At 48.2% G+C, this 25,450-nt stretch overlaps 2 protein-coding genes across 15 annotated transcripts in view; one reads left to right on the top strand and one right to left on the bottom strand.

Annotated features, from left to right (window-relative positions):
* CTNNB1 (catenin beta 1) overlaps positions 1 to 10,056 on the top strand; it is a 51,031-nt gene extending 40,975 nt beyond the window's left edge. For 3 of the 5 annotated variants that reach the window (XM_022563638.3, XM_089919142.1, XM_089919143.1), the window contains exon 16: positions 64 to 835. The gene's annotated coding sequence lies outside the window, so the exon portion shown is untranslated. Of the gene's footprint in view, positions 1 to 63; positions 836 to 912 lie in introns of those variants that run through there. The other 2 variants (XM_089919144.1, XM_022563642.3) reach the window with 2 other exon arrangements.
* The window catches only part of ULK4 (unc-51 like kinase 4), a 518,222-nt gene continuing 493,116 nt past the window's right edge, over positions 345 to 25,450 (bottom strand). For 9 of the 10 annotated variants that reach the window (XM_089919133.1, XM_022563634.3, XM_089919132.1 and 6 more), the window contains 2 exons: positions 9,213 to 9,298; positions 345 to 6,334 (listed from right to left, as the gene is read on the bottom strand). In XM_089919133.1, coding sequence (XP_089775259.1) covers positions 6,271 to 6,334; positions 9,213 to 9,298 — 150 coding nt within the window. In that variant the 3' untranslated portion in view covers positions 345 to 6,270. The remainder of the gene's footprint in view (positions 6,335 to 9,212; positions 9,299 to 25,450) is intronic. The other variant, XR_016394710.1, reaches the window with a different exon arrangement.

Here is a 25,450-nt window from a genome sequence, read left to right as displayed (position 1 = left end):
ATACTCAAATGAGTAACATTTGCTGTTCTAAACATTAATAGCAGCCTTTCTCTCTTTATACAGCTGTATTGTCTGAACTTGCATTGTGATTGGCCTGTAGAGTTGCTGAGAGGGCTCGAGGGGTGGGCTGGTATCTCAGAAAGTGCCTGACACACTAACCAAGCTGAGTTTCCTATGGGAACAATTGAAGTAAACTTTTTGTTCTGGTCCTTTTTGGTCGAGGAGTAACAATACAAATGGATTTTGGGAGTGACTCAAGAAGTGAAGAATGCACAAGAGTGGATCACAAGATGGAATTTATCAAACTCTAGCCTTGCTTGTTAAAATTTTTTTTTAAATATCTGTAATGGTACTGACTTTGCTTGCTTTGAAGTAGCTTTTTTTTTCTTTTTTTCTTTTTTTTTGCAGTAACTGTTAGTTTTTTAAGTCTCTCATAGTGTTAAGTTATAGTGAATACTGCTACAGCAATTTCTAATTTTTAAAAATTGAGTAATGGTGTAGAACACTAATTCATAATCACTCTAATTGTAATCTGAATAAAGTGTAACATTGTGTAGCCTTTTTGTATAAAATAGACAAATAGAAATGGTCCAATTAGTTTCCTTTTTAATATGCTTAAAATAAGCAGGTGGATCTATTTCATGTTTTTGATCAAAAACTTTATTTGGGATATGTATGGGTAGGGTAAATCAGTAAGAGGTGTTATTTGGAACCTTGTTTTGGACAGTTTACCAGTTGCCTTTTATCCCAAAGTTGTTGTAACCTGCGGTGATACAATGCTTCAAGAGAAAATGCGGTTATAAAAATGGTTCAGAATTAAACTTTTAATTCATTCGATTGTGTCACCTTTTTTTCCTTGTCACTTAGTGGTTTGCGAGGGTAATAAATTATTTCACTATGTGTCTTCCTCAGGATGAAGTTGAATAAACTTAAGTAATGATGGAAAGAGCCTTACTGCTAATAGACGGAATTGTTTGTTTGCCAAGCTTCTTTAGCACTTACCCCTGGGTTAAATTGCACCAAAAGTGTTTCAGCCTTGAACGTTGATTCTGAGCTTGTGTAAGAAGAGGGGGGAGTCCATCGTCTCCAACTGAAGGACTCTGGGCTTAGAGCTATGGCTAAGACTCCTTCATCCTGGCTGCAGCCACGTGTATAAATCCTGCCCACGTGACTAAAGGCATCTAGTTCTTTGGCTTTCAGTTTTGTCCCGTGTTGCCCAATAGGCATCCCCCACCCCAGACTCCATCACATGGTTTCATTCCTTTAAGGTAATAATGAAGAATTACTCACCTGGATTTGGACTTCAAGCACCTTCACAGAAGTGTGACTCATTTGGAGCGGGGAATTCCTTCAACTCCACTTTGAACTGATAGTTAAGATGGTTTACCTGCCGGTGTTTATCTGAATATATCAGAGAGAACTAGAATGGGCCTTCTTCCATGCTGTCTGCCAGGTGAGCCTGTCATCCTGGTGGTAGGTCTGACAGGCGTAGTTCATCCCTGAGGGCAGAGTCAGTAGACCTGTTTGTTAGAACTTGTGTTTTGGGCTTTAAAAAGCATGGAAGTGTTTTGTGCTTAGGGAGGGCTGTTTGTTTGTGATTTACTGTGTATTTAAAAACATGTATTCAGTACCTTTTTGTTGGATGAGGACCCTTTGAGAAAGCTTTATAAATTCTTCCCTGTGGTCTAAGATGTAATTGGGATTGGAGAGGAAACATTTGTGTACCTGGTGAGGGGGCAGTTGTGCCTCCAGTGCATGACACAGAGAACCAGGGCAGCACTGCATGAACTATTAGGTAGGCTAGAGCTATTGGTTAGAGCGAAGATCTCTAGTGAGTTCAGCTTTTAACATAAAGAACCACAGCAGGGTGTGTTGTTTTTTTTAAACCAGAAAACATTTCAGAGCTTTGCCTAAAATCATAGTTTTGAAGTTCCATGTAAAAACTTTATATGAAGGTTAATCTGATTCAGCAAAGGTAGTTCTGCAGTGCACTTAGAAGGACAAAGAGCCAAGAACGGCAGAGACACTTGTGAAGAATAAGATGACAGGAGGACTTGTTCTGTCAGCTGTCAAGGCCTAACTGTAAAGCTAGAGGTGGTGAAATTTACACTGTTATTGGCACGTGTGTAGAAGTATACACTAAGGGAACAGAATAAGATGAAGACAATAGACACTTTAAGGGTAGCACTGGAGGTCAGTGTGAAAAAGAGGGACGTTTTAGTAAAAGTGTAGAACAGTTAGGTAGCCATTTGGATAAAACTGAAATTAATGCAAGAAAAAATCCATGATCAACAAAATGTCAAAAGTCCTCACTGGAAGCCCACGTGTCCAGTAATTTGCAAGAGAATGGCCGCAATGCAGTAAAAGACTACAGCTTCAACACAATAGTATGGGTATGTCTCAAATATGATACTGAACAAAAAAGCAAGTCACAAATGCATGCCGTAGGACTGCACTGGTGCAAAAAGAAAGGCAAACTGTTTTAAGGAGATCATCCAGAGATAGTAAAACTAAAAAGCAAGAAAATTTAGATTACCACCAAAAAACAGAATAGTGGTTACCTGGGGATGGAGGTGCGTAGGACATCTGATCCCATTGCAGTGACCACCAATGAGCTGAAAAATGAAGCTTTTCCATGTTGGAAGAGGTGTTCTAGACATGAGGCTTTGATCTGGTTATTGGAATCCTTGACAGTGAAAGATCTTGAGATAAATATGTCTTGATTAGTGTAATAAAAACAGAAGATCCGAATCGTGCCATATGGTTTGTAAACCAGCAGAGAGCTGAGTTGCTCCACTGCAGTTGTTTTGTTCTACTAGGTGAGAACCTAACTGCTTGCCTTGCTTGAGTGAACACCCATCAAATGCAATTAGAAAATAATGGGGGCGGGAGGCTGAAAAGGTAGTGCTTCCTTTTTCTTATTCATCAACGTCCTGTGTGGTGTCCACTCCACCTCCCCACCTCATGAGTAATCTACAGGGGGGTGACTGGCCTCCTCTGCCACCTCAGCATCAAGCCTCTGAGAGGCCAGAGGCCAGGTGTGAAAGGCCAGCCTTCTTCCAGGTCACATCAAGACTCCACACAGCCCTGGTCCTTATTCTGGGCCAAGGCTGGTGCTTGTTGCCCCTTCCCTCCCTCGGCCTCCTGGAAGCTTGAGGCTGTTGGGGCCAAAGCCTCCTGAAACTCAGTGAGTCTTGCCCCCACCCCACTCCAGACAGGTCTCCCCAGGGACCAAGCCTCTTTGGGCTTTTGTAGCTTCTTGCCGCCCCCTTCCCTACCAGTTCCCTCCTGAGGCTCCTACCGCAGCCCCTGCATAAGTCCTTTATCAGAGAGATTTATTTCTACATATTTTTCTGTTGTTGGAGGAGGGAGAATAAAGGGCATTTTGCTTCAAGTGGAGGCAGGAGAGACCCAGGTCCTCTCACTATCGCTCACTATGGACAAAAGCCTTAGCCACCAGAGCCTCCACTTCTGAGCTGTCCCACAGGGCTAAGAGCTGCCTTGCATTCACAAAATTGACCTCAGAACCTCATGAGGTAATAGGGGAAACCTCATGATAATATGGGAAACAGGAAGAGCTAGACAAGCCCAAAGAACCGTCAGTCAGTAAATTCTGTTGCTGTGTCCTACAGAGCCACTTGCTTAGCTGCCAGATGACTGTCAGTTCCTCTCAGGATACCCTCCAGGCCAGAGTCACCCCAGATAGATTGTCACAGAGGGACAGCTCACTGGGCACCTACTCTCAGGCTGTAAGTTGAGGCAAGGTCTCAAAGCTTTGGGCCTGTTGTTAGGGAAAGAAGGCAGCCTGGTGCAGCCACTCACCGGTCCGCTCTGCTCCGCTCCATGCAAGGCATGCTCCTGCTGCCTCCTTTGCCCCCTCACCCTGCAACTTCAGTGATGCCATTCATCCCTGGGGGGCTCAGCCGACGGACTGTAGCCAATTAGCAAACAGCTAAAGCTTGGAGGTGGTGGGAAGAGGAGGGCCGGTAGTTACCTGGGTCTGGGCCTCTGGTCACTGCGAGAATCCTGAGAGCTCTGATGGGTGGCTGGGGCCCAGGTCTTCTCAGAACTGGAGCCGGGGAAGCCCCAAAAGGGTATGGGCCTCTCGTGTGGGGCAGGGGAAGGGTACTGCTCTCCGCCTCCCTCTTGTCTACTCAGCCAGACTGCTCATGTCCCTACCTCAGCTCATTAGGATTGGGGCTGCTGCTTTCCATAAGGCACCTTTGTGAGAAGGACAAAAAGGGTCCCCTAACTCCAAGAGGACATAGCCTCATGCCAGGGTGCAAAACTTGGCGTGGGCTAGCTTTAGCGCCTGTCACCCTGGGCTGAACACCCTTGGTGGGGTACTAGCCCTGCTTGGGACCATCTCCTCCTTGCCCCTTGCCTATTCAAATACGCCTTTCCTCAAAGAGGCAAGGCTGTGGGACTCGGGGCCAGGCATGGTCCACTTAACATGGTTCTGGAATGTTAAAACTTTCCTCCTGTTTCACCTTAAGCAGCAAAGACTCCTCCCTGCTCAACTCAAAAGGGTAGAGAAAGACGAATTCGATTGCTCTGAAATACCTTCTGGGGGACTCTAGGTCCAGAACTCCAGGGTGCTTCCCCTGAGAGCTGAATGAAAGGAGAGAGAACAGATTTTCTGGGAAAACAGGGAGAACTGTGCCTGTTCCCTGGACCAAAGAGGCAAAGCAACAGGAGCTGAAGGCCAGGCCTCCAGCTGCTCCCCATCAGCTTCCCCCACCCCAGGAACAAATCCAGCCAGGCCAGGGCCACCTGGGCGCACAGCCTGGTGATGGGCGGGCACATTGCCCAGCAGGACTTCCTGTGGGGCAGTTAGGAGGCTATGAGAGCAAAGGACACTGCCTGCTCCTGGGTGGGGTTCCCCCTTACACCCCTGCTACTCAGCTCGACTCTGGACATCCCACTGGCAGACACACAGGCTGTGGAGTCCGAGTCCCGAGTTCAACCCAGCAGTGGGGCCTTGGGCAAGTGGACTGGCTCCTCTGAGCCTCAGTTTTCTTACCTATGAAATGGAGATAAGAAGGTCTGCTTGGCAGATGGTGAGGTTTAAATAAGGTAAGTGACATCCACGCCTTTGACGGAGGGGGGCACGGAGCTGCTGTGTTCGTTACAAAGCCAAATGGAAGCTGGCACATTACCCAGATCACCGCGGCAAAGTGGGCCTGTTGGCGACAGTGTGCCCAGCTTCCCGTGATGCAGTAGGTGTGGGGCCGCCTTTGTGCCCCTGTGCCTCCCGCTTCTGCGTCCCCCGCCCATTCCCCCCACATAGGGGCTGCTGCCTGGGACAGAAGCCCATCTGGGCTCAGGCGGTGTGTGTCAAGGGGCAGATCCCCTCTCTAAGCAGCCCAGAGCACTGCAGCTACTGATCTAGTCGAGCCCTTTCATTCTGCAGGTGGGGAAACAGAGGACCCAGAGAGGAGGCCAAGGAATGTTCTCAACTTGCTCACCTGGTTCAAGCTGCCCAGGGTCCACCCCTCCCTCCCTCAGTACAACAGTCCCAGCCCCTTTCCGCAGTGTCCACCCAGTATTTTCACAGGCTTGACTCTTACACAGGGGGGCACTAAGGGCATATGTGTGAGGAAGACGCTGGAAAGGCTTCGAGGATAAGGGGGGTCACTGGTAGAAGTTGGGGGTGTGATTCTACCTTGATGCCATCATCCCATCTAGATGAGCAGATCTTCAAGGAAGCCAGCGTTCCTTGAGCGTTTTGCATTCCTTTAGGCAAAGTTTTAACCACCTGTTCCTGTTAGTGCAGTCTTGCCCAGTTCTCCCCAAGATTCTTGGAATCACTTCATCCCTGAAATGAAGAAAAGCCAAGCAGGTAAAAGTAGGAGGAAGAGAAGAGACTATAACTTCCAACGGCTTGCTCTGGAGCTGTAGCTGGGAGAGCATTCCTGCCTAGTCCTGCCTGTTAAATCTTCTCCAGAGAAGAAAGATGCTTATAGATGCTGGCAGGCCTAGACTAGCACAGGCAGCGCAGGCTTTAGCAGAGGCCTACCGGGCCCACACAGAGGGAAAGAGCATTCTGAGAACAGCTAGCAAACCTGGGGTTCCCAGATGCATCACACATGCACCGAGGAGGTCCATTCTGAGTGGGTGTTCTAGGGTCTGGAGTTAGATCATCTCAGCCAGAGGTTCTGGGTTCAGCTGACTTTATTAGATCCAAATAGAGCTGTAGGTGCCACGTGGTGAATGTGTGTAGCTGAGGGTGGGTGCCGCAGAGTGGGCTCGTGCTAAATGCCTTCTTGCCTAGTGTCCAGCAGCTTGGAGGATCTCCAGGGCCAAGGAAGCCACTGCACTGTTGGCCGACGAACTGTGAGAAAAACCAAAGCAGAGACATTTAGGCATCCCCAGGGTAAAATGCTCTGTCTCCCAAAGGGGCTGGCCTCTTTTGCACCCGAGTACCTGATGGACCAGCTGCTTCCCAGAGCTGCCCCTAGCATCATCCTGAGAAGCAGAAACAGCGTTTGCAGGCTCCAGGGCCATGAGGTGAGGACCCCGAAGCCCACAGTCCCACAGGGGCTCAGCACCGGCCCTGCCACCCACCCCTCGACGTCTGAGCCCACTTTGGCCAGGTGCACCGATGCTGAGCTGTGAGGGCAAGTCAGGCGGACGGCAGCCAGAGCCTGCTGGCCCGAGGCCCACAGTGAGCCTGCCCGGCGCCTGCCTGCAGCTGACTTGTGCCATCCAGCAAAGATCCCAGCTGCTGACACTCCCTGCTCCATGCTGCCCCTTCTGGCCAATGAGCCAGAAGCTTATTCTCATAGGTCTCATGGGTTTCTTATTCTCATAGGTGTGGATGTGCAATTAAGAGCTTCAAATGGAAACTTCGTTATTGGAGCAAACTGTTTGAGACACATTTAAACCTGTGCTTTAACAACTGTCACCAAAGAAAAGAATGGCGCGTAGCAGTGTGCCTTGAAGTATCAAATTAGCTGACAGCACGCCCTTCGCTACACAGAAATACAGCTGTTGCCAAGTGCCAGGGGGCTGCATAAAAGAGGTGGGTCGCAGGGGGACAGGACTGTGGTCGGAGATGGTGCCATCAAAGGCCCCTTTGAGGGCCGAGGGAATGCACTTGAACTTGGCCTGCTCCCGGCTGAGACCAGGCTACTCGGGTGGAGCCGTGCTGCCCGCTCCGCCTGCCAGAGCAGCCCTTGGGGGCCAGTGACTGGCAAGGAGGACACACCCACCTGGCAGGGCCCCATCAGAACTGAGAATGCTGCCACCCGGTCACTCTTTGTCAACACGAGAAACGCTTTTTCTGGTGGGGCCATCCGAACAAAGCCCGAACAGGACAATTTCAGAGCAGCAGCCTGTCGACCAGTATGAGACCTGCCTGGTGTAGACGTGTTAGTTGCTGGAGTGACACGTGTGGGTACGGAAGAGGCCACCAGCCTCAGGGAGGCTCGTTTTCACATGTTTGGTCCAAATTTGGGTCCAGCGCTCCCAAACTGGTACAGCATGAAGATGTGCCGGCCTCGGACCCAGCTGGGGGGCGGGGGAGTCCCACACAGGCAGGCCGTGGAGAGGAAGGGCTCTCAGCAGCTCCCCACTCAAGTCCATGCCTCCCGGTGGCTCTCCCACCCTCTGCCAGCACACATCTGCTCTGCTCACAGGGGCCTCATCTCAGCTGTCTGCACAAGGCCAGGGTCCCCAGGTATGGGCATCACCTGCTCCTCACAAAAACCAGTCTAGCGGAAGGCCTGTGGCCCAGCCCGGGGAGCCAGTGTCCCTGCCTTACACCACAGGGGCCCCCGGGCTGAGCAGGGGCCCCTCCCATCAAAGTCAGCCCGTCCTTCCCCTCAGCTCACAGTAACCACGGGTAAGAACTGACATCTTTGGCTTAAGCTACAGAGTAAAGGGGGTGGGGTAGGCCAGGAGGCGCTGTCCCCTCCCCACCCAATCCAGGATTAATACAACAAGGCTGCATGGAGCTGAGCCTTCGCAGACTCACCTTCCCAGCAATACCTCAACCGCATATGCTTCTCCAACTAATACAAAACCCCAAACACCAGGAAGCAGATTCCATAGAACCTTTTGGCCCTGAAAACAAACTACCAGGAATGCCGTGCACCACCCCGCGTCCCGCACACCCAGCGAAGGCCAGGTACCCCTTAGCAGGTGGGGCCTCCTCCCCAGGGCAGGGAGAGCAGCTGCAGCTCAGGGGCCACCACGCCCTCCGGCCGCCTCCCTCAGCTCTGGGGACAAGGCACTCACCCGAGTCATTTAATCAAGCCCCTGAACTGCCCCCAGAGCCCACCTGCCAGGCCCTGGCGCTGTCACATGCAGTGAGCCATTACACAGCACACCGGCTGCCTAAAGGGTGGATACCTGGGGGCAGTTCTCTCTTTATTCCCATGCCATTTTTCTCTGGTCACGTGGCACTAACATTTTAAATGACTCGTCAGCCCTACCCGCCCCCCCCCCCCCCCGCCCAACCCTGGAACCGCCTCTCCAGGGAGTGCAGGGGTGTGTGCGGCAAGAACCCTCCCAGCGCCCTCACTACACCGGCATCGGCGTCACCGGGGGGCTGGCAGAGAGGCCGGTTCCTCCCTCCACAGGGTGCAGCGTGTTCCGGGTGACAGGGCCGTCCTGGTCTCGGCACCTCACTTCCAGGATGCTCTAGACGTACTGACTGTGAAGCTGAGGACTGAGAGGCTGACCTAACCTCAGCTTCTCAGTGTCAAACTCTTCTAGGCGTTCAAGTTTTCCCTCTGACGGCAGCCGGGGCTGTAGAGTGGGCCTCCAGACCCTCTGCAAGGTGGTGGTAATGGGGCCCCTGGCCAGGCTGCTGCGGGGGGCACGTGTGCACAAACAGGTACTGCTTTTCTCATGAGGTTCATCAGGTCTCCCACCTGGTCATAATCCGCTCCCGTCCCCATCTGTAGATGGGAATACGGCCTCCCCGTGCTGCACGGCTAGGATGCTCTTCTTTTCTCCCTCCTGTTACCTCCCCCAGCCTCCATAGTGGGGACTCCGGGGGGTGGGGGGGCAGAGTGGCCCATCCCACACTGGGAGGGAGGGATCTCAGTGCGCAGTGTCAGGCGAGAAGGTGATGGTCCCTGGTGTGTAGGGGAAACCGGGGGGCGGGGGAAGAAAGAAGAGTGGAGAAAAGGAATGCCAGGCTATTTGCTGAGCCCAGGTACGCTCTGTGCTGCTCCTCCCACAGCCCTCCTGGGCCTACGTACCCCCCAGCCGGAGCCAGCCACTCCAGAGCCCGCAGGAGGCTGCCCGAATTCTTGAGGCTCTCCAGGTGCTTCTCATTGGAGGTGATCTGCAAGGGAGGGAGAGGAAAGCGGTCGGCTGGCCCATCCCTGACCCACGATCCGTTGGACGGGCACCCTGAGTCTCAGGCCACCAGTGCTATCGGGCAGTGAGCCCTGAGCCCCAGTGCGCTGCTGACCACGGAGGCAACCCTTGGGGTGAGCAGGAAGGAGTCCGCTGCAGCTGGAGATGCACCAGGGGAGGATGGGGTGCCTCCCGTCGGTCCCTCAGGAGGGTCTGTGTTCTGGAAGCCTGAACATTTCAGTTAAAGCAGATCATGGGTGAACAAACTTTCCAGTTGTCGGTTCCGGGACCCAGTGGGCCCATGCGTCCCAAGCCCAACACAACCTCTTTCATATAGACAGAAGGATGATGCTGGGCTCCCGTGATCTCAGGAGCCTGGGAAAAGAAAGAGGCACTAGGAATGAAACTGGTCACACCCTCACCCGCGTACCCTGGGAAGTGTGCCTCTGCCAATGGCCGCCGTCCCGGGAGACACAGAGGAGGGACACTTGGGCACCAGAGGCAGAATCATAAACTCTCAGGGCTGGAAGGGACTCGGATAGGTGCTGACCCAGCCCAGGCTCCTGGAGACCTCCCAATTCAGCCCTTCGGTAAAACGAGTCCATGCCCTACGAGGCAGAGAAGACTTGAGGAATGAACCTTGATTCTGCAATTAGACTGTTTCTCTTAATGCACGTTTCATGTCCTATTTTTATCTTTGATATTTAATAAATATTTTCTAATAAACACTTGTATGGAACTTCACATTTCAAAAGGCTCTGCAGTTTCCTGTACATTTTCTCACTTATCCCTTTCAGTAGCCTCACCTTGCAAGGTAAGCATGTAGTGTGTTTTATAGATGAGGTGACTGAAGCTTAGTGAGATTAAGGGACCACTACGGCAGTACACAGGGAGCTTGACCCTAACCCCACATGAGGCTGGAACCAGGCGGGCCTCGGCTGTCCCCACCATTTTCTGTCTTTCCACTTGATCATAGCAACCAGGGCTGGATTATCATCTCTGTAGTTCTCAGGGAGAGGCTGAATATTTCTTAATCAATCACTCATGGTGATAGGAAGGTCACAGGGGTAGTTAGACCTTAATGTGGCCTCTGAGTTGCACGTGAATGAATTTGTACCTCCACTGAGCCCCTGTCCCGCTTCCTGAGTGTGCCAGACCCCAGCTGCCAGCTCGACTGCATCAGGTGTAATTTCTGCAGAGATTTGCATCTTAAAAGAGCTGTGTGTAAATCTGTTCTGAAATTACACCCCACTTGATGAGTTCAGAAGGCTGCTGTAGTTCAATTCTGTCTGAAGCAAGCACAAACTTACCCTGAAAGGGTCTTCAGCGAGGATTCCCATCTAATTTTTCTCAAAACCCTGCCTCATACAGCTCAGTTGAGCTACATCCAGACTCACTGCCCTTACCAGCCCTACCGTGGGATCGTGGGTAAGAGGCTGTGCTCCAAGTTGCAAAGAGATAACAAGGCTACATTCACTCACGAGGCTAGTTGGAAGGTGCAAACAGAAGAATACGGTGAAAACTGTGTGATCAAAGCGAGAGACGAGAATAGCACCGTGCGCAGCTGACAATAAATGCAAGCATAAACAAAGCCAAGAGGATTAATTGAAAACTATGTGATTTGGCCACTTACCTGAACTCTTACTAGCAACATCAGTTGTTGTTCTATCAATATGAGTTAATTAGAAAATAAAAATTTTAAATAATATCAATCAGAGGTTCTAGTTCTGGGAAAGACAGAGAAAACACATGCCCCCCTTTCCATGTAAAACCTGAACAGAATGCACAGGGCAGCTCTTTCAGAACACTGAAGAGTAAACAACACTGGCAGATTGGGGAAGGACACTGAAACCGAAGCGCCATCTCCTCTCTCCCTCCAGTACAGACCACCTTGAACTCAACACACCCAAACCCCAGAAGTGGGGCACAAGAGAGAGCCCCAGGAGAAGCCAGGCTTGAGGAATGGGAAAGGAAACTTCGAAAAGCTCAGAGAGAGTAGATGAACCCCCCTTTCCTTTTCCTCAGTTCTCTCTTGCCCCAGGCCCCAGGCAATTCTGTGGTGGCAGCAACAGGAGCCATCAGCCAAAACTCTTCTCTCTCTCTCTGTTCTCACAATGTTTGGCCCCGACATGACAGTTGCGGAGGTTAAGCAGTTTGTGGCCAGACAGAAAATGGGAGACCCAGGGAGCCAGAAAGTACTGGGGAGATAACAGGGAAGAGCTCAAGAAAGCAACCCCATAAAATTATTTATGAACTTCTAGGCTCACCTTCAACCTGTGTTGGTTAAAATAAAAGGTTAAAAAAGATACACCATACAAACAGGAATCAACAGAAAGCTAGAGTGGCTGTATTAATATCAGGCAAAGAAGACTTTAGAACAAAGAAAATTATCAGGGATAAATAAAGACATAGCATCCTGATAAAAGGGTTCTCTCACTAAGAAGATAAAACAATAAATGTGTATGCATCTAACAACAGAAATTTAAAATACATAAAGAAAAACTGATACAACTGAAAGGAAAAACAGACAAATCCAAAACTGTAGCTGGAGACTTCAAATAACTCTTATAGTAACAGATAGGATGAGCAGACCAGAAATCAGCACGGATATGGAAAAGTTGAACAACACCGTCATCCAACTGGATCTCACTGATATTCGTAGAGCACGAAGCCCACCAACAGCAGAAATTACATTCTTTCCCAAGAATCCAGGAACATTCACCAAGGTATACAATATTCTGGGTAAAAAAACAAATATTTACTAATTTAAGAGAACTGAAATCACATAAATTATATTCTCTGATCATCATGGAATTAAACTAGAAATAAATAACAAAGATAACAAAAATATCTCCAAATCAATTGGAAATTAAACAACACACTCAAATAATCCAAGGATCAAAGAGGACATCCCAAGGAAAATTAGAAATGATTCTGAGCTGAATGAAAATGTCAATACAATATATCAACGTCTGTGGGGTGCAGCTAAAGTAGTGCTTAAAGAGAAATTTATAGTACAATACTTACATTAAAAAAGAAACGTCTCAAATCCATAATCCAAGCTTTCATGTTAAGAAACTAGAAAAAGAGCAAAACAAACCCAAACCCAAAGAGGGAAGGAAAAACAGAGCAGAAATCAAGAGTAATGTGGTAAATGTAGGCCCAAAATATCAATATCTAAATTTACCAAGTACTACAAAATAAAAGACTAACTAACATTGTTAGATTAGATATAACCAAAATATAACACAACTACATGATGCTTACAAACATACCTTAAATATAAGGGCACAGAGCAACTGAAGTTTAAAGAACGAAAAAAGAGATGCCACACAAATTGTAACCAAAGGAAGTTGGTATAGCTAATATCAGACAAACTCGACTTTAAGCCAATAATTATAACTAGGAATAAGGAGAGACATATCATATTTATAAAAAGATCAACTGGGCTTCCCTGGTGGCGCAGTGGTTGAGAATCTGCCTGCCAATGCAGGGGACATGGGTTCGAGCCCTGGTCTGGGAAGATCCCACATGCCGCGGAGCAACTAGGCCCGTGAGCCACAACTACTGAGCCTGCGCGTCTGGAGCCTGTGCTCCACAACAAGAGAGGCCGCGACAGTGAGAGGCCCGCGCACTGCGATGAAGAGTGGCCCCCGTTCGCCACAACTAGAGAAAGCCCTCGCACAGAAACGAAGACCCAACACAGCCAAAAACAAATAAATAAATAAATTAAAAAAAAAAAAAAAAACAAAGATCAACTGACCAGGAAGATATATCAAGTCTAAATTCTAAACGTACCTAATAACAACCTCAAAATCTGTAAAACAAAAAAATGACGGAACCAAAGTGAGAGTTAAACAAATCCATAATCATGGTGGGATATTTTTCAATCTCTCCCAGTAACATGCATATGAAAATCAGAAGGGATATGGACGTTTTATACAACAAGATTAACAAACCTGACCTAATCGACATATATAGAAAAATTCATCTAACAACTGCAGAATATATGTTGTTTTCAAATGTCCATGGAAACTTTTCAACATATACCACATACTGGGTCATAAAACAAGTTCTGACAAATTTCAAAGATATAAATCTAACAAAATACGTCAGGATCTATGTTAAAAATTATAAAACGCTGATAAAATTTTTAAAAAACTAAATAAATGGATATAATGTGTTCATGAATTAGATGACTCAATATAGTAAAGATATTAATTTTCCCAAAATATAGGTTTAATGCAGTTTCTATCAAAACCCCAGCAGGATTTTTTGCAGACCCACACAAACAATATCAAAGTTTTGACAAGCGTGCAAAGGTAACTGAATGGGGGAACATTTTTGAACAAATGATGCTAGAACAAATGGACATCCATATGCAAAAACAGGACCCTAGGAACATGTCTTAATACCTCAAATAAAACATCATTCAAGGGAATTCCTGGGTGGTCCAGTGGTTAGGAGTCCACGCTCTCACTGCCGAGGGCCTGGGTTCGATCCCTGGTCTGGGAACTAAAATCCCATAAGCCGTGAGGCGTGGCCAAAAAAAAAAAAAAAATCATTCAAAATGGATCATGGATCTGAATGCAAAATGTGAAACTATACAACATCTGGAAGAAAATATAGGAGAAAAGATATGAGACCTTGGGTTTGTTCATGAGTTTTTAGATACAACACAAAAGCACCATCTCTGAAAGAAAAAAATGGACAAATTGGACTTTATCAATGTTAAAAACTTTGCTCTTTATATATGTACGATGGAATATTAATCAGCCATAAAAAGAATGAAATTTTGCCATTTGCAGCATGGATGGACCTAGAGATTATCATACTAAGTGAAGTAAGTCAGAGAAAGACAAATATATGATACCACTTATATGTGGAGTCTAAAACATAGTACAAATGAACTTATTTTAAAAACAGAAACAGACTCACAGACATAGAAAACAAACTTACGGCTACCAAAGGGAAAGCGGGGGGGATAAATTGGGAATTTGGGATTAACAGATACACACTACTATATATAAAATAGATAAACCACAAGGATTTACTGTACAGCACAGGGAACTATATTGAATATCATGCGATAAACTATAATGGAAAAGAATAAAAAATATAGATATATACATATGTATGGATAACTGAATCACTTTGCTGTACATCTGAAACCAACATTATTGTAAATCAACTATACTTCAATTTAAAAAATTAAAAAATAAATAAATAAAAAATTTTTTAAAAGCCTTTGCTCTTTGTAGAAGATTGATAAGAGAATAAGACAAAGCACAGACTAGGAGAAAATATTTGCACATCACATATCTGATAAAGGACTTTTCTCCAGAACATATAAAGAACTCTTAAAAGTCAGCAAGAGAATAACCCAATTTTTTAAATGGGCAGAAAATCTGAATAGACGCTTCATCAAAGAAGGTATTATAGATGGCAAACAAGGACATGAAATGATACTGAATATCATTTGTCACTAGGGAAACACAAATTGAAACTACAATGCGATACCACTACACACCTATTAGAATGCCTAAAATTCATAAAACTGACAATAACAAAGGCCAGCCAGGATGCAGAGTACCAGAAACTCCCATTCATTGCTGTGGGAATGCAAAATGGTACAGCCACGGTGGAAGACACTTTGGCGGTTCCTTATAGAATTGAACGTAGTTTTACCATACGGCCCAGCAATTGTACTCTTAGGTATCTGCCCAAGAGAAATGAAGACTTATGTCCACACGAAAACCTGTGTGCAAAAGTCTGTAGTAGCTTTATTCAAAAATCACTGAAAAGAAAAAGGAACCGAGACGTCCTTCAACAGGGAAATGGAAAAACAGCTAGGAAAGCCTTCATGCCTTACTCGGTATATAGGTCTGACTGGATTTTTAATGAGATATCAGTAAAGATAAGTCTGGATAATTTTTGAAAAGATAAGACTTTTAATCTGCCTTGCTAAATTATTTTGCCCTCTGACACCAATTTCCTAGGATTAGTCAAGCTTGTGATAGGATTTTAAATGGCTTTGAAATAATCCTTTGGAATGAGTTACTCCTTTCTCCCGGAGTCTGGTCTCCTCTTTGGCCACCAAAGGTTATAAATTATGATGGGTACCGACCTTCTTTTAGAAACACCCCACTGTATTTATCAGACAGTGTGGCCTTTACCCTTCTATTTTCTCAGTACTTAAACTTCGTTAAACAGCAAATTGTGGGTCTGCTCAAAAGTCATCCCACCTCCTCCTCTTCTGAGTTACCTAAGCAGAGAACGTTCTGGGCACCCTGAGACCCGTCCTTCATGAGGCAGGAGGGAAAGTGACACTTGTCCACTGAGATACTGAATTCACGGCTGAGCAACTGCTGGAGAATTTCTCATGGCTCTGATGACAGTACTCAAGCGCGAGCACTGCAGTGACTCTCTAAGAAAATAAATAATGCAAGAGGACACTGGCGAAGAGTGTCAGCACAGTACCTTCCTCCTGTAGTTAATATTTTCATTAGAAGTCACTTCCATTAGCCAAGACAAGGAAACAATTTTATTTTGCAATAATGCTCTATAGCAGAGGTTCCTGGACCTCTAAGAGTCCATGAGTAGATTTTATTATTTCAAAACATCAAATGGCAGGTGTTCATTTCCTGAAAACTAAGCCACGCCTGCCTCACATTTTTCCTGCTCCTAAGACATCTGACTGGTAGCTGGATGGCTAAAGTCAATCAAAATGGAAACATGAATTATACTAAATACATACAAGTTCACCTGGTAGACAGGCATCCATTCAAAACATCGGGATCTTTAAGGGAAACACCATAAAAAGGTCGGGAATTTGAGCTTAGAATTAAGATCAACTTGGAAGGACAATTCCTCCATCTCTGTTTAATTGAGGGGATATGAAAAAGCAAATGATGGACTTTGGGTAAATATGCTACTTTATTCAACCTTCTGCTACAGTCCCTTGAACGTGGGTTGTGTCAATGAGCATTCAGGAATCACTGTGTAACCAAAACACTGAAAGGAGAGGCTGGTGTCCTGCAGAATCACCCCTCACGTTCCCACCAGGCTCACAAATTGTAAGGTAGTGGCTTTTTTTTTTTTTTTTTTTTTTTTAAACACACCCACCGTCCAGGACGGAGTGTGGGCTGGCTCCTTTCCGGATTTCAGCTTCCCAAATGCAAACTACCAAAAGAAGCCATCTCAAGCCCTCGGTAATGACAGGAGCCTGAAGTTGGCAGCCTCCTCAGTGTGCCCGGGGGAGCTGAGGGGAGACTAGGTCTCCCGGGCCACAGTGGCCACCGGGGGACAAAGCCAGGCCTGGTGCCAACATTCCTCAGCAAAGGTCTTAAAAACGCGTTAAGTCAGAATGTACTTTACTTTGTATCATCGTGATACATTGTGAGTTTATGCTCATGAATCTGACTCACAGCATCGTCCTCCTGCAGCTCGTAAAAGCTCCGCTGCCAGCGTCTCTGGTTGGAAATGGTTTCACGTGTGGAGCTCCGTAGCCGTGAGTGAGGCAGGCACAGGCAGGCCGCCGGCCTCTGTTACGAGCGTGTAATGATACGTGTCTGTCTCTTCCCTGATCCTGAATGTGTGTGGCACGCTGCCGCCAAGTTAACCTTAGTTTTCTAATCGTGAGTTCCTCTGGACAGGCCCGGGCAACACGGACAGACCAGAAAAAACCCAGCAGACGGAGCTGACGAGAGCAAGCGTGGCCCAGGTGCTCCCCGGCGCTTGTTGTTACAGACACACACTTCACACACGGGAGGATTATTTTAATTCCGTGGCCTTCAGATCTCATAAATACGAGTAAAAACAAGCAGGTAGCTATGACAACTCTACTTCAGAGAGTTTCAATTTCAAAAATAAACCTATCCATCGAGCCCCTTTATTTTGTTCTCTTAACATATACTTTGTCTTCTCTTCGGTTAAGGTTTTTGTTACTTCAAAGCCATTTCTACCCCTTGCATATCGAGACTCGCTATCCCCTTGCCTTCTGATGCCAGGCTGGAATCTGGGAAGAACCTCTGGTCGGCGTGATGGAATCTGGCAGCCCCTCCCCGCTTTCCACCTGGTGCTCACTCTGGGGGTCTCCAGAAATTTCTTGAGCTGCCTTTCACATCCACATTTAAAGCAAGACTGTATGAATACAAGCTGCTCTGCATCCAGGCCCGTGTGTGTCTTCCATGAGTTGCTGAATGCATCCGGGGTGGAAGGGAGTAATTCTCACGCACGGCCTTTGGCTGCCTCATGGCATCTGTGCCTTCCCGGGAGTCCATTTAGAAATGTTGTATTCCTCAACAAAAGCAAGTGAGGCCCCCTTCTGACCCAGGCTAGTAATCAGGTGGATGATCTGAAGGAAATCTAGAGGCATCCCTAAGAATGCCTGTCAGTAGATCTGCTGATCACCAAGGAGTGAGGGGGTCCAGTTGGAACCTACACTGGGGCATCTCGAGGGCAGAGGTGTGGGCTTGTGGATGAGGCAGGCCCAGTTCCAAAGCCTTAGTCACCCGGATTTGGCCCAGATCCTGTGAACTCAGGTTCTCTGCAGGGAGACCGAGACATTACAGTGAAGCTGGGTGGTATCGGGCCAGAAGCGGCACCATCTTTGCATCCAGGCGGACTGCTATGGAGGCGTTCTTCCACGCGCTGCATGGAGCCCAGTGTAGCTTTAACTCACAGGGAGACCCTGGCAGCACAGAGGCCCGGGGAGACGGTGGCATCCGGATACAGTGATTCCTCAAGTTGAAGAAGGCTGAAGAGGAAGAAAACAGCTGAGCTCCTCTTGTTCAAGATCACCCATGAGTTTCCATGCCGAGCATTCAAGGAGAACGGGGAGGGGAGAGGGTGGGAGGATGCACAGGGCGTTCACCAACATGCATAGGCAGAGCTAAGAAAACCTAGGTTTCAGGTAAAAACTGTCGTGATTCACCTTTGTCTATAAAACTAACTGAGTCAGCAGGCCTTAGAGCAAAAAGAGCTTGGAATTTGGTTCAAGAAAGGAAACCACCATTTCTGAGCACCTATTATGTGCAGGAACAGAGTTAAGTGCTTTCAAATATGTGAGCTTCTTTCTGACGACCATGAAAAAGAAGTATTCCTAGGCTCACTTTACAGAAGAGGAAACGGAAGCCAGCAGGGCTAATGTGACTTGCCCAAGGTCACCTGGCCAGCAGGTAGTGGAACTGAGCTAAGACCCAGTCTCCCCACCTTCAAGATCCAGAGAGTCCGTTCCATCCTCACGTCTGCTAAGCACTCTGCCCGGCTGATGGCCGCCTGGCTGATTAATAACAATCAATGACCGAGTGACCGATGACACGGTGTTGCACTTCAGGCTCCACTGGCTGCATGCCGGTGATCGAGTGTAAAGGCTTACCAACCGTGCTGCTTGGTGCCCCCTGCCACCCCGGTAGATCGTCTGGCACCCTTTGCTCCCCTCATTGTTGCTGTTGTTGATCCCCATCATTTCCAGTGGGAGCAGGGTCCACAGAATCTCTCTCCTAGACAGCGTCAGGTGTTCCAGGTCTTGACCGAAGGAGTCCCTGGATCATATGTACTTCCAGCAAACACACCCTGATGTGCAGACCACCACGCGCTTGGTAGTTTCTCTTAGCGCCTGGCGACCAGAAGGCTTTTCTGCATCTCTCCTCACACCCTCAGGTGGAGGGCTGTCCCTGCTGGGGATGGGACGTGAACTTACAGTTTGTGTACCATTATCTCCTGTTCTCTTCACAATAACCCTACGAGGAAGGTCTTCTATGACTTCACATTAGAGATGGGGTGAGGCTGGCATGGAGACCCAGATCTGGCCAACTCGCTCCACCGCCCTCCCTGCCCCAGTCGCCGTGCTGCCCTTTGCCGCCCACATAAGGGTCTGGCTGCAGAAGCAGCGGCACAGAGACAGCCAGTGGCCACTGGGGAAGGCGGGAGCTGACACCTTCCATGAGTAAGGAGGAGGCTGCCATTCTGGCCCAGGGGGAGCCAGCCCCGGCTTCCAGGAGCCCAGGTCACGGAAGGAATGGCTTGGCCTGCCGTGTTTAAGACCGCAGTCTCTGGAGCCGGGGTCAAATTGGGGAGCACTCTCCTCTCATCTGATCTTTCCAGATTTGGAGAAGCAGCAAAAGCAAAGGAGGACAGATGGTGGGCAAATAGTTACCAAGTGGCATGGGCGAGCTGACCTTAGTGAGAACACGCCAGCGTGGAAGGATTTTCTTCTCTCTGTTGACCTTTCCTTCCTCTCCTCCTGGGGTCTGTATGCTCCCCAACCTGGCCCGACACCTCAGTTCTCCTCTCCAAACTCCCATCTGTACCTGTGGGCACCTGCTAAATCCAGAGCCCATGGAAATGACATGTTGAGGATGTGAATGCTTTTCTTTGTCACCCCATGAGACACGGTTGCTTTCTAGAAGAAAATTATCCGTAGCTGCCCTCTTCATTTTAGGCCAGCTAAATGAAGCTCTCTTCAGCTCTCTTCGGGGCAGTAAAAATGCCCTTAATGCTTAGAAACTGTTCATAATGACATCAGTTTCTGGCCATTCCATCCAGTAAGTTTAAAATGTTGAACATAAATATAGCTGGTTTGGGAAATCTTTTAGACCTGATCCAACTAACGACGACAGCCAAGTCCAAAATAAGTGAGGAAAAAGCAGTTTTAATTGGCAAAGAAATAGGATTGTGGATCTCTTGTGGATATAAGAATAAACTGTAAGTTGGCCCAAAGAAAGTTCTGGGGAAACACAGGATCAGACCGCACCATTTTCCCCAGAGGACCTGATCCAAGTGCTTAGAAAGGCAAACACGATAGAATACGTTTCCCAGTCAGTGGTGCTAGGATGTCAACCACGGGATGTGTCTGGAATCAGCTCCTCACAAGAGAAAACACCCAAGATAGTAACTGTCCTGTGATTTGGTAAGTGTGAGAACTTAGGATAGTAAGAAGTGAGGGACTATGTGAGGAGATATTATGTGAGCTTGACCCAAACAAATCCCAGCTGATCCTTAGGAATGCTCTATGGGGTCATACTGAGGGGTCTATTTGACAACGCAGTCCTTGAATTTGTGGTGTGGGTAGGCTGTGTGTGTTAATGGCGGGGCTCTGAGGTGGAGAAGCAGATAGCGGAAGTGGCTTATTCAGTGCCTGCTTCCAGTCCTTTTTCTGAGCTTTCTATTGGATGGTGGGGAAAGGGGCGGGGGCAAGTGAGTGATATCAGGTCAACAAGGCTTAATAGGTCCCCCCAGTTTCCTTCTTTCCCCAGTTCCTCACTCGACCTAGTGAGGATACTGTCGGCCACTAAACCACGCTGCTGTGATCCAGCATCATAAATAAGAACAATCAGGAAAATGCACACCCTCTAATGTTAGGTAAAGAGCAGAAAATACAAAAGCAATGTGTGGAACGTGACTGCGATTACATGAAATGACGATGGGGACATGCTCAGTTTGAGGTCTCCAGCGTTATCATCCTCGCTCCCAAGGCCCTCAGGCTAGTGAGAGGGGGGCAGAGAAGAAATCACAGTCCGACACGAGCTGAATACACATGAAGGCTCTTTCTGCAGCAGTAAAGGGTCTGACAAATCTTAGTTAGCATGATTCTGTGGTCAAGAAGACAGGGTGTTGGGAATCCCCTGGCGATCCAGTGGTTAGGACTCTGTGCTTTCACTGCCAAGGGCGCAGTTTCGATCCCTGGCTGGGGAACTAAGATCCCGCAAACAGCATGGCGTGGCCAAAAAAAAGAAGAAGAAGAAGACGGGGCGTCTGGACCACCTGCTACATGCCAAGTCCTCTTTAGTTAGATTCTGGGGGTATAGTGTAGGATGGGTGTCAAGGCAGAGCTTCCACTGTGAGAAGCACAGTTAAAATGTAAACGGAATATCCTTAAAAAACTAAAAACAGAGCCACCATATGATCTAGCAATTCCACTCCTGGGCATATAACCAGAAAAGACGAAAACTCTAATTCAAAAAGATACACTCACCCCAATGTTCTTAGCAGCACTATTCACAATAGCCAAGACATGGAAACAACCTAAATGTCCATCGACAGATGAATGGATAAAGAAGATGCTGTCTATGTGTATACAATGGAATATTACTCAGCCATAAAAAAGAATGAAATAATGCCTTTTGTAGCAACATGGATGGAACCGGAGACGATCATACTAAGGGAAATAAGTCAGACAGAGAACGACAAATAGCATATGATATCACTTACAGGTGGAATCTAAAAACTGATACAATGAACTCATTTACAAAACAGAAATAGATTCACAGACAACAACAAACTTGGTTACCAAAGGGGAAAGGGCAGGGAGGGATAAGTTGGGAATTTGGGTTTAACAGAGAGAGAACCACTATTATATATAACAGATAAACAACAAGGACCTACTGTATAGCACAGGGAACTATATTCAAGATCTTGTAATAACCTATAATGGAAAAGAATCTGAAAAAGAATATACGTATGTATGTATGTATAACTGAATTGCTCTGCTGTACAACTGAAACACTGTAAATCAACAATACTTCAATTAAAAAAAGAGTAAACAGGATAATTTGAGACAGTGGTGGGCGTCAGGAAGAATCAAGCAGGGGAGAGGGGAGAAGAGAAAGTGCGGCGGGCGGCCGCGTGCCCAGGACAGTCTCCCCGAGGAGACGACGCGTGAGGATGTGACGGTGAGAAAGAACGAGCCACGAGAAGAGACTGGGGACCCGTATTCTGCGGAGGGGCAAGAGCAGCTGTCACGCGGGTCCTAAGGGGGGAAGGACCCTGCTGGGGGCCTGGAGGTGGCAGAAGCAGGGACCCGCTGGAAGCAGGGAGCCAGTGAGGAGGGGATGCAGAACCGGCCCAGGGGCAGGCGGCAGGGCTCAGCGAACCACACCCAAGGACTCTCCGGCCAGCACCCTCCCTTCTGCTGAGCGTTCGACTAAGCACAGACGAGATGCTGCCGGGCCCTTCGTCCTGGACGGCAGAGCCTGCACGTCAGCAGAGGTGAGGCGTGGGTGACCGCCGGGGTGAGGGTGCTGACGAGCCAAGCACGGACCTTTCCTCGCAGGCAAAGCACCTAAACAGATCCTTCTGGGGGGAACGAGAGGAGAGTCTGCATCCTAGCCTCTATGCTATGGAAACAGAGCCCTGGAGATTTCTATCAGAAATAAAGCAATTCAAGGACTTTTCCGAGAAGAGGAAGAAAAGGCAGGCATGGAGAGCTTAGATCTGAAAAACGGGTAACACGGATTACTTATTAATTCTCGGGGCGGGGCATAAATTACTGACCATTATCAGCAAGCTTGTAAACAGACTTAGTAAACGAGTGTTTCATTTTTTGGTAAGTGACCACTTCCGAAACACACGGTGAAACTGTCACCTAAATGAGCGAAGTCTTCAACCTCCTCCTGAAACACACACGTCACAGGTGGGGGGAAAGGTCAGTTGGTCGTGGCCGGCTGTAACTTCTGCTTATAGTCACACGCTGCGCTGAGCAGGAGCTCCTTGGCTGCCGTGAATCCACTGAATTCACAAGCATAGAAGGAGCCTTGGGGTTGGGTCTAGTACCTTGTCACCACAGGCCCTCAGGGCCGCCACGACAGAGGACTCCAGAGGCATCGAGCTGGGATTTGTAAGTTCCGACAGAGGGTCTCGGGGGCTGCAGTTCAAGACAGCCAGGCCTGGAGACTGGACCAGAACACTCAGCCTGGCCTCCAGCCAGGAAGGCAAGTGAGGGGCCGCTCAGGGCTGGTGGGCAGGTCTGCAGACACAGGCAGCCACGGTCAGCAAAAGCCTGGCCGCGGGGAGCAGCCTGCTTTCTGAGGGACTCCGTCACCTCGGCAGCATCCTCGACACCCATCCGAACAAGGCAGACACGGTCGGGCAGAGCTAAGAGTCCACTTACTTCCTCTGCTGTCTTGCACTGTCCTCCAAACGTTACCTTATCCTCTGGGACTCTCTAAGGAAACATTAGGGGCTGCTGAAATTTCCTCGGACTGATAACACTGGGAGGGAAATGAAATGGGAAGAAAATTAAAGCACATTTGGTTGATATAATTAAAACCATCAGACATCAATTAGTCCAAATTTAGGCCAGACATTGACTGCTGAAAATTCCCCTGGTGGCTCTTATGTTTGTTGAGGGACTTGATCAAATACTCCATTTGGAAATATTTTACTGATGACCATTTTTAGAAAATGAGCAGCTCCTTTGAGATCTCGGGCTCCCCTCCCACAGGCCGGACCACCGCTGGAGGGAAATCTTTGTGAGGCCCTTTGAGAAAGGCTGGTCCCACAAGGGGGAAGGGGCCTGGTGAAGTTCCTGGATTTTCACCTCAGAGAGACAGGTCAGCCGTCAGCTGACCCCCAAAGCATCCATTCTGCACAGCTGGGTGATGACAGGGTGTGTGCATGTGCGTGATAGGGGGTGGAAAACTCCCAGGAGAAGTCTGCCGACCTAAACATTCCCGCTCTGGGCAAACCTGATGGACCGCACAGGGCCAAGCAGAGTTGGTACGTGCAGGAAACAACTTCCCAGACAAGTGTCCAACTGGCCTCGGTTAAAATTAACTGAAGCGAGGTCTTGGAGGCTTCCAGAGCAACATCAAAGAGCCTGGGTGTTCCTCTACGAAAGGGTCTGGCAGGCTGAGGTGGCCAAACTCTGCAGGCTCCGTCCTCATCCTTGGGCGGCTGGGCCCTGGTGGAGGCGGGGCACGGGCACAAGGAGCCGGTGCTGGTGACAGGACAGGGTTAGGGTCCTGGACTCAAGGGAGCAGTGACCACTCGTGCGGCCTCCTTCCGGGTCACCCTGAGCACTTTGATAGGGATGCCAGAGCTGTGGTCCAAGTGGGTCTCTAGTGGGTGGAGGTCTAGAGAAGCCTCAGGCTCTGCCTGTGCTCCTTTCTAGAGCAGACGGGACACAGAAGGGGCCTCGCAGAGTCGGGCCCAGAGCTCTGTGACCAAGAGGGCCTCCCCCTCGACCCAGGCGAGTGACCGTGGGGGGATTCTCAGAAGTAGGTGGTTTGCCCACAGACAGGCTGGACCGTGGTTTCTTCACGTTTTCCTCAATGGCTCCGAGTACAAGGTCAAGCTTCTTAGAAGCCAAAGAGCATCACCCAAGAGGAAACCGTTCGGTGCTTTCAGATGAGGTTGAGTATTCATGACTTAAAGTGCCTCAAGGACCCTAGTTCAGAGGCAGAAGTGTTCTAAGGAGGTTTTCACTGAGCAGAGACAGGAAAATAAACAGACAGAGAAAAGGATTTCTTTCACTAGAGGGGAGGAGGGGGAACCTTGCTCAAGTGTCCACAGCGCTGAGGCTGAGAGACCCTGGGTTTTGGATCCTGGCTGAGGTAGATTATGCTGCCTTCTCAAGTTATGCTAGGATGTCTGAGGAAATTCAGGAGGTTACCTCTCCCTTTTTTTTTTTTTTTTTTTTAAACATATGAAGCTAGGTCTTGGACCAGCCTTTGTTGTGATATGCAACGGCCTTCCTTCTGCGGTACCTGGGTCTGTGACCATCACTGGGATGTATCCCACCCGGAATGCACGTGTGCTGCTGGGCCCTCCCCGGCTTCCTAAGGCAGAGCGCCCCCTGGCGAAGCATCCTTGAAAGCCCTCGCTCCGCCATCCCTGAATGTGGCTCCAGAAAGTACAGATTTTGCATATAGCTGCTGCCGGCCCAGCAGCAGTACCTCAGATGCAGCTCACAGAGGTCAGCCCCTGAGCTGCTCTCTGGACCAAAGTGCTCACCAGTTACACTGACTGACTCAACCAATCCAGGGGAGATGTTTTATATCCAGACCAAACTGGCACTCAGCTATCACTAGGTATTTCTTTTTTTTCCCATATGACCAACATGAGTGAGAGTTTAAGTTAAGCAAGCTTTATTATATTCCCCTGAAATTAGTTTTGTATGAGTTTTGGAATGGATCAGGATTCTGGAAAAAGTGTGACGGGCACGACGTTCTTACTTTGTATTTAGAGGATAATCACTCAATCACCATTCCAAGGTATCCCTTGGAAATGGATAATCCTCCTCAATTAGCTTCACTAATAATTTCAGTGCAAATCCATGAAAAGAATAAAGGCCACAGGCTGTAGGAATTTTCCATGCCACTCAACATGTCCTTTTACAGAAGATCCTAGGAACAGT

Source organism: Delphinapterus leucas, chromosome 10, assembly GCF_059928025.1.
Source record: "Delphinapterus leucas isolate spDelLeu-1000000601 "Yukka" chromosome 10, BTC_Dleu_Yukka2, whole genome shotgun sequence".
Classification (NCBI taxonomy): Eukaryota; Metazoa; Chordata; class Mammalia; order Artiodactyla; family Monodontidae; genus Delphinapterus; species Delphinapterus leucas.
Note: the sequence above shows the minus strand (reverse complement) of the source record. Positions and strands in the feature narration are given on the sequence as shown.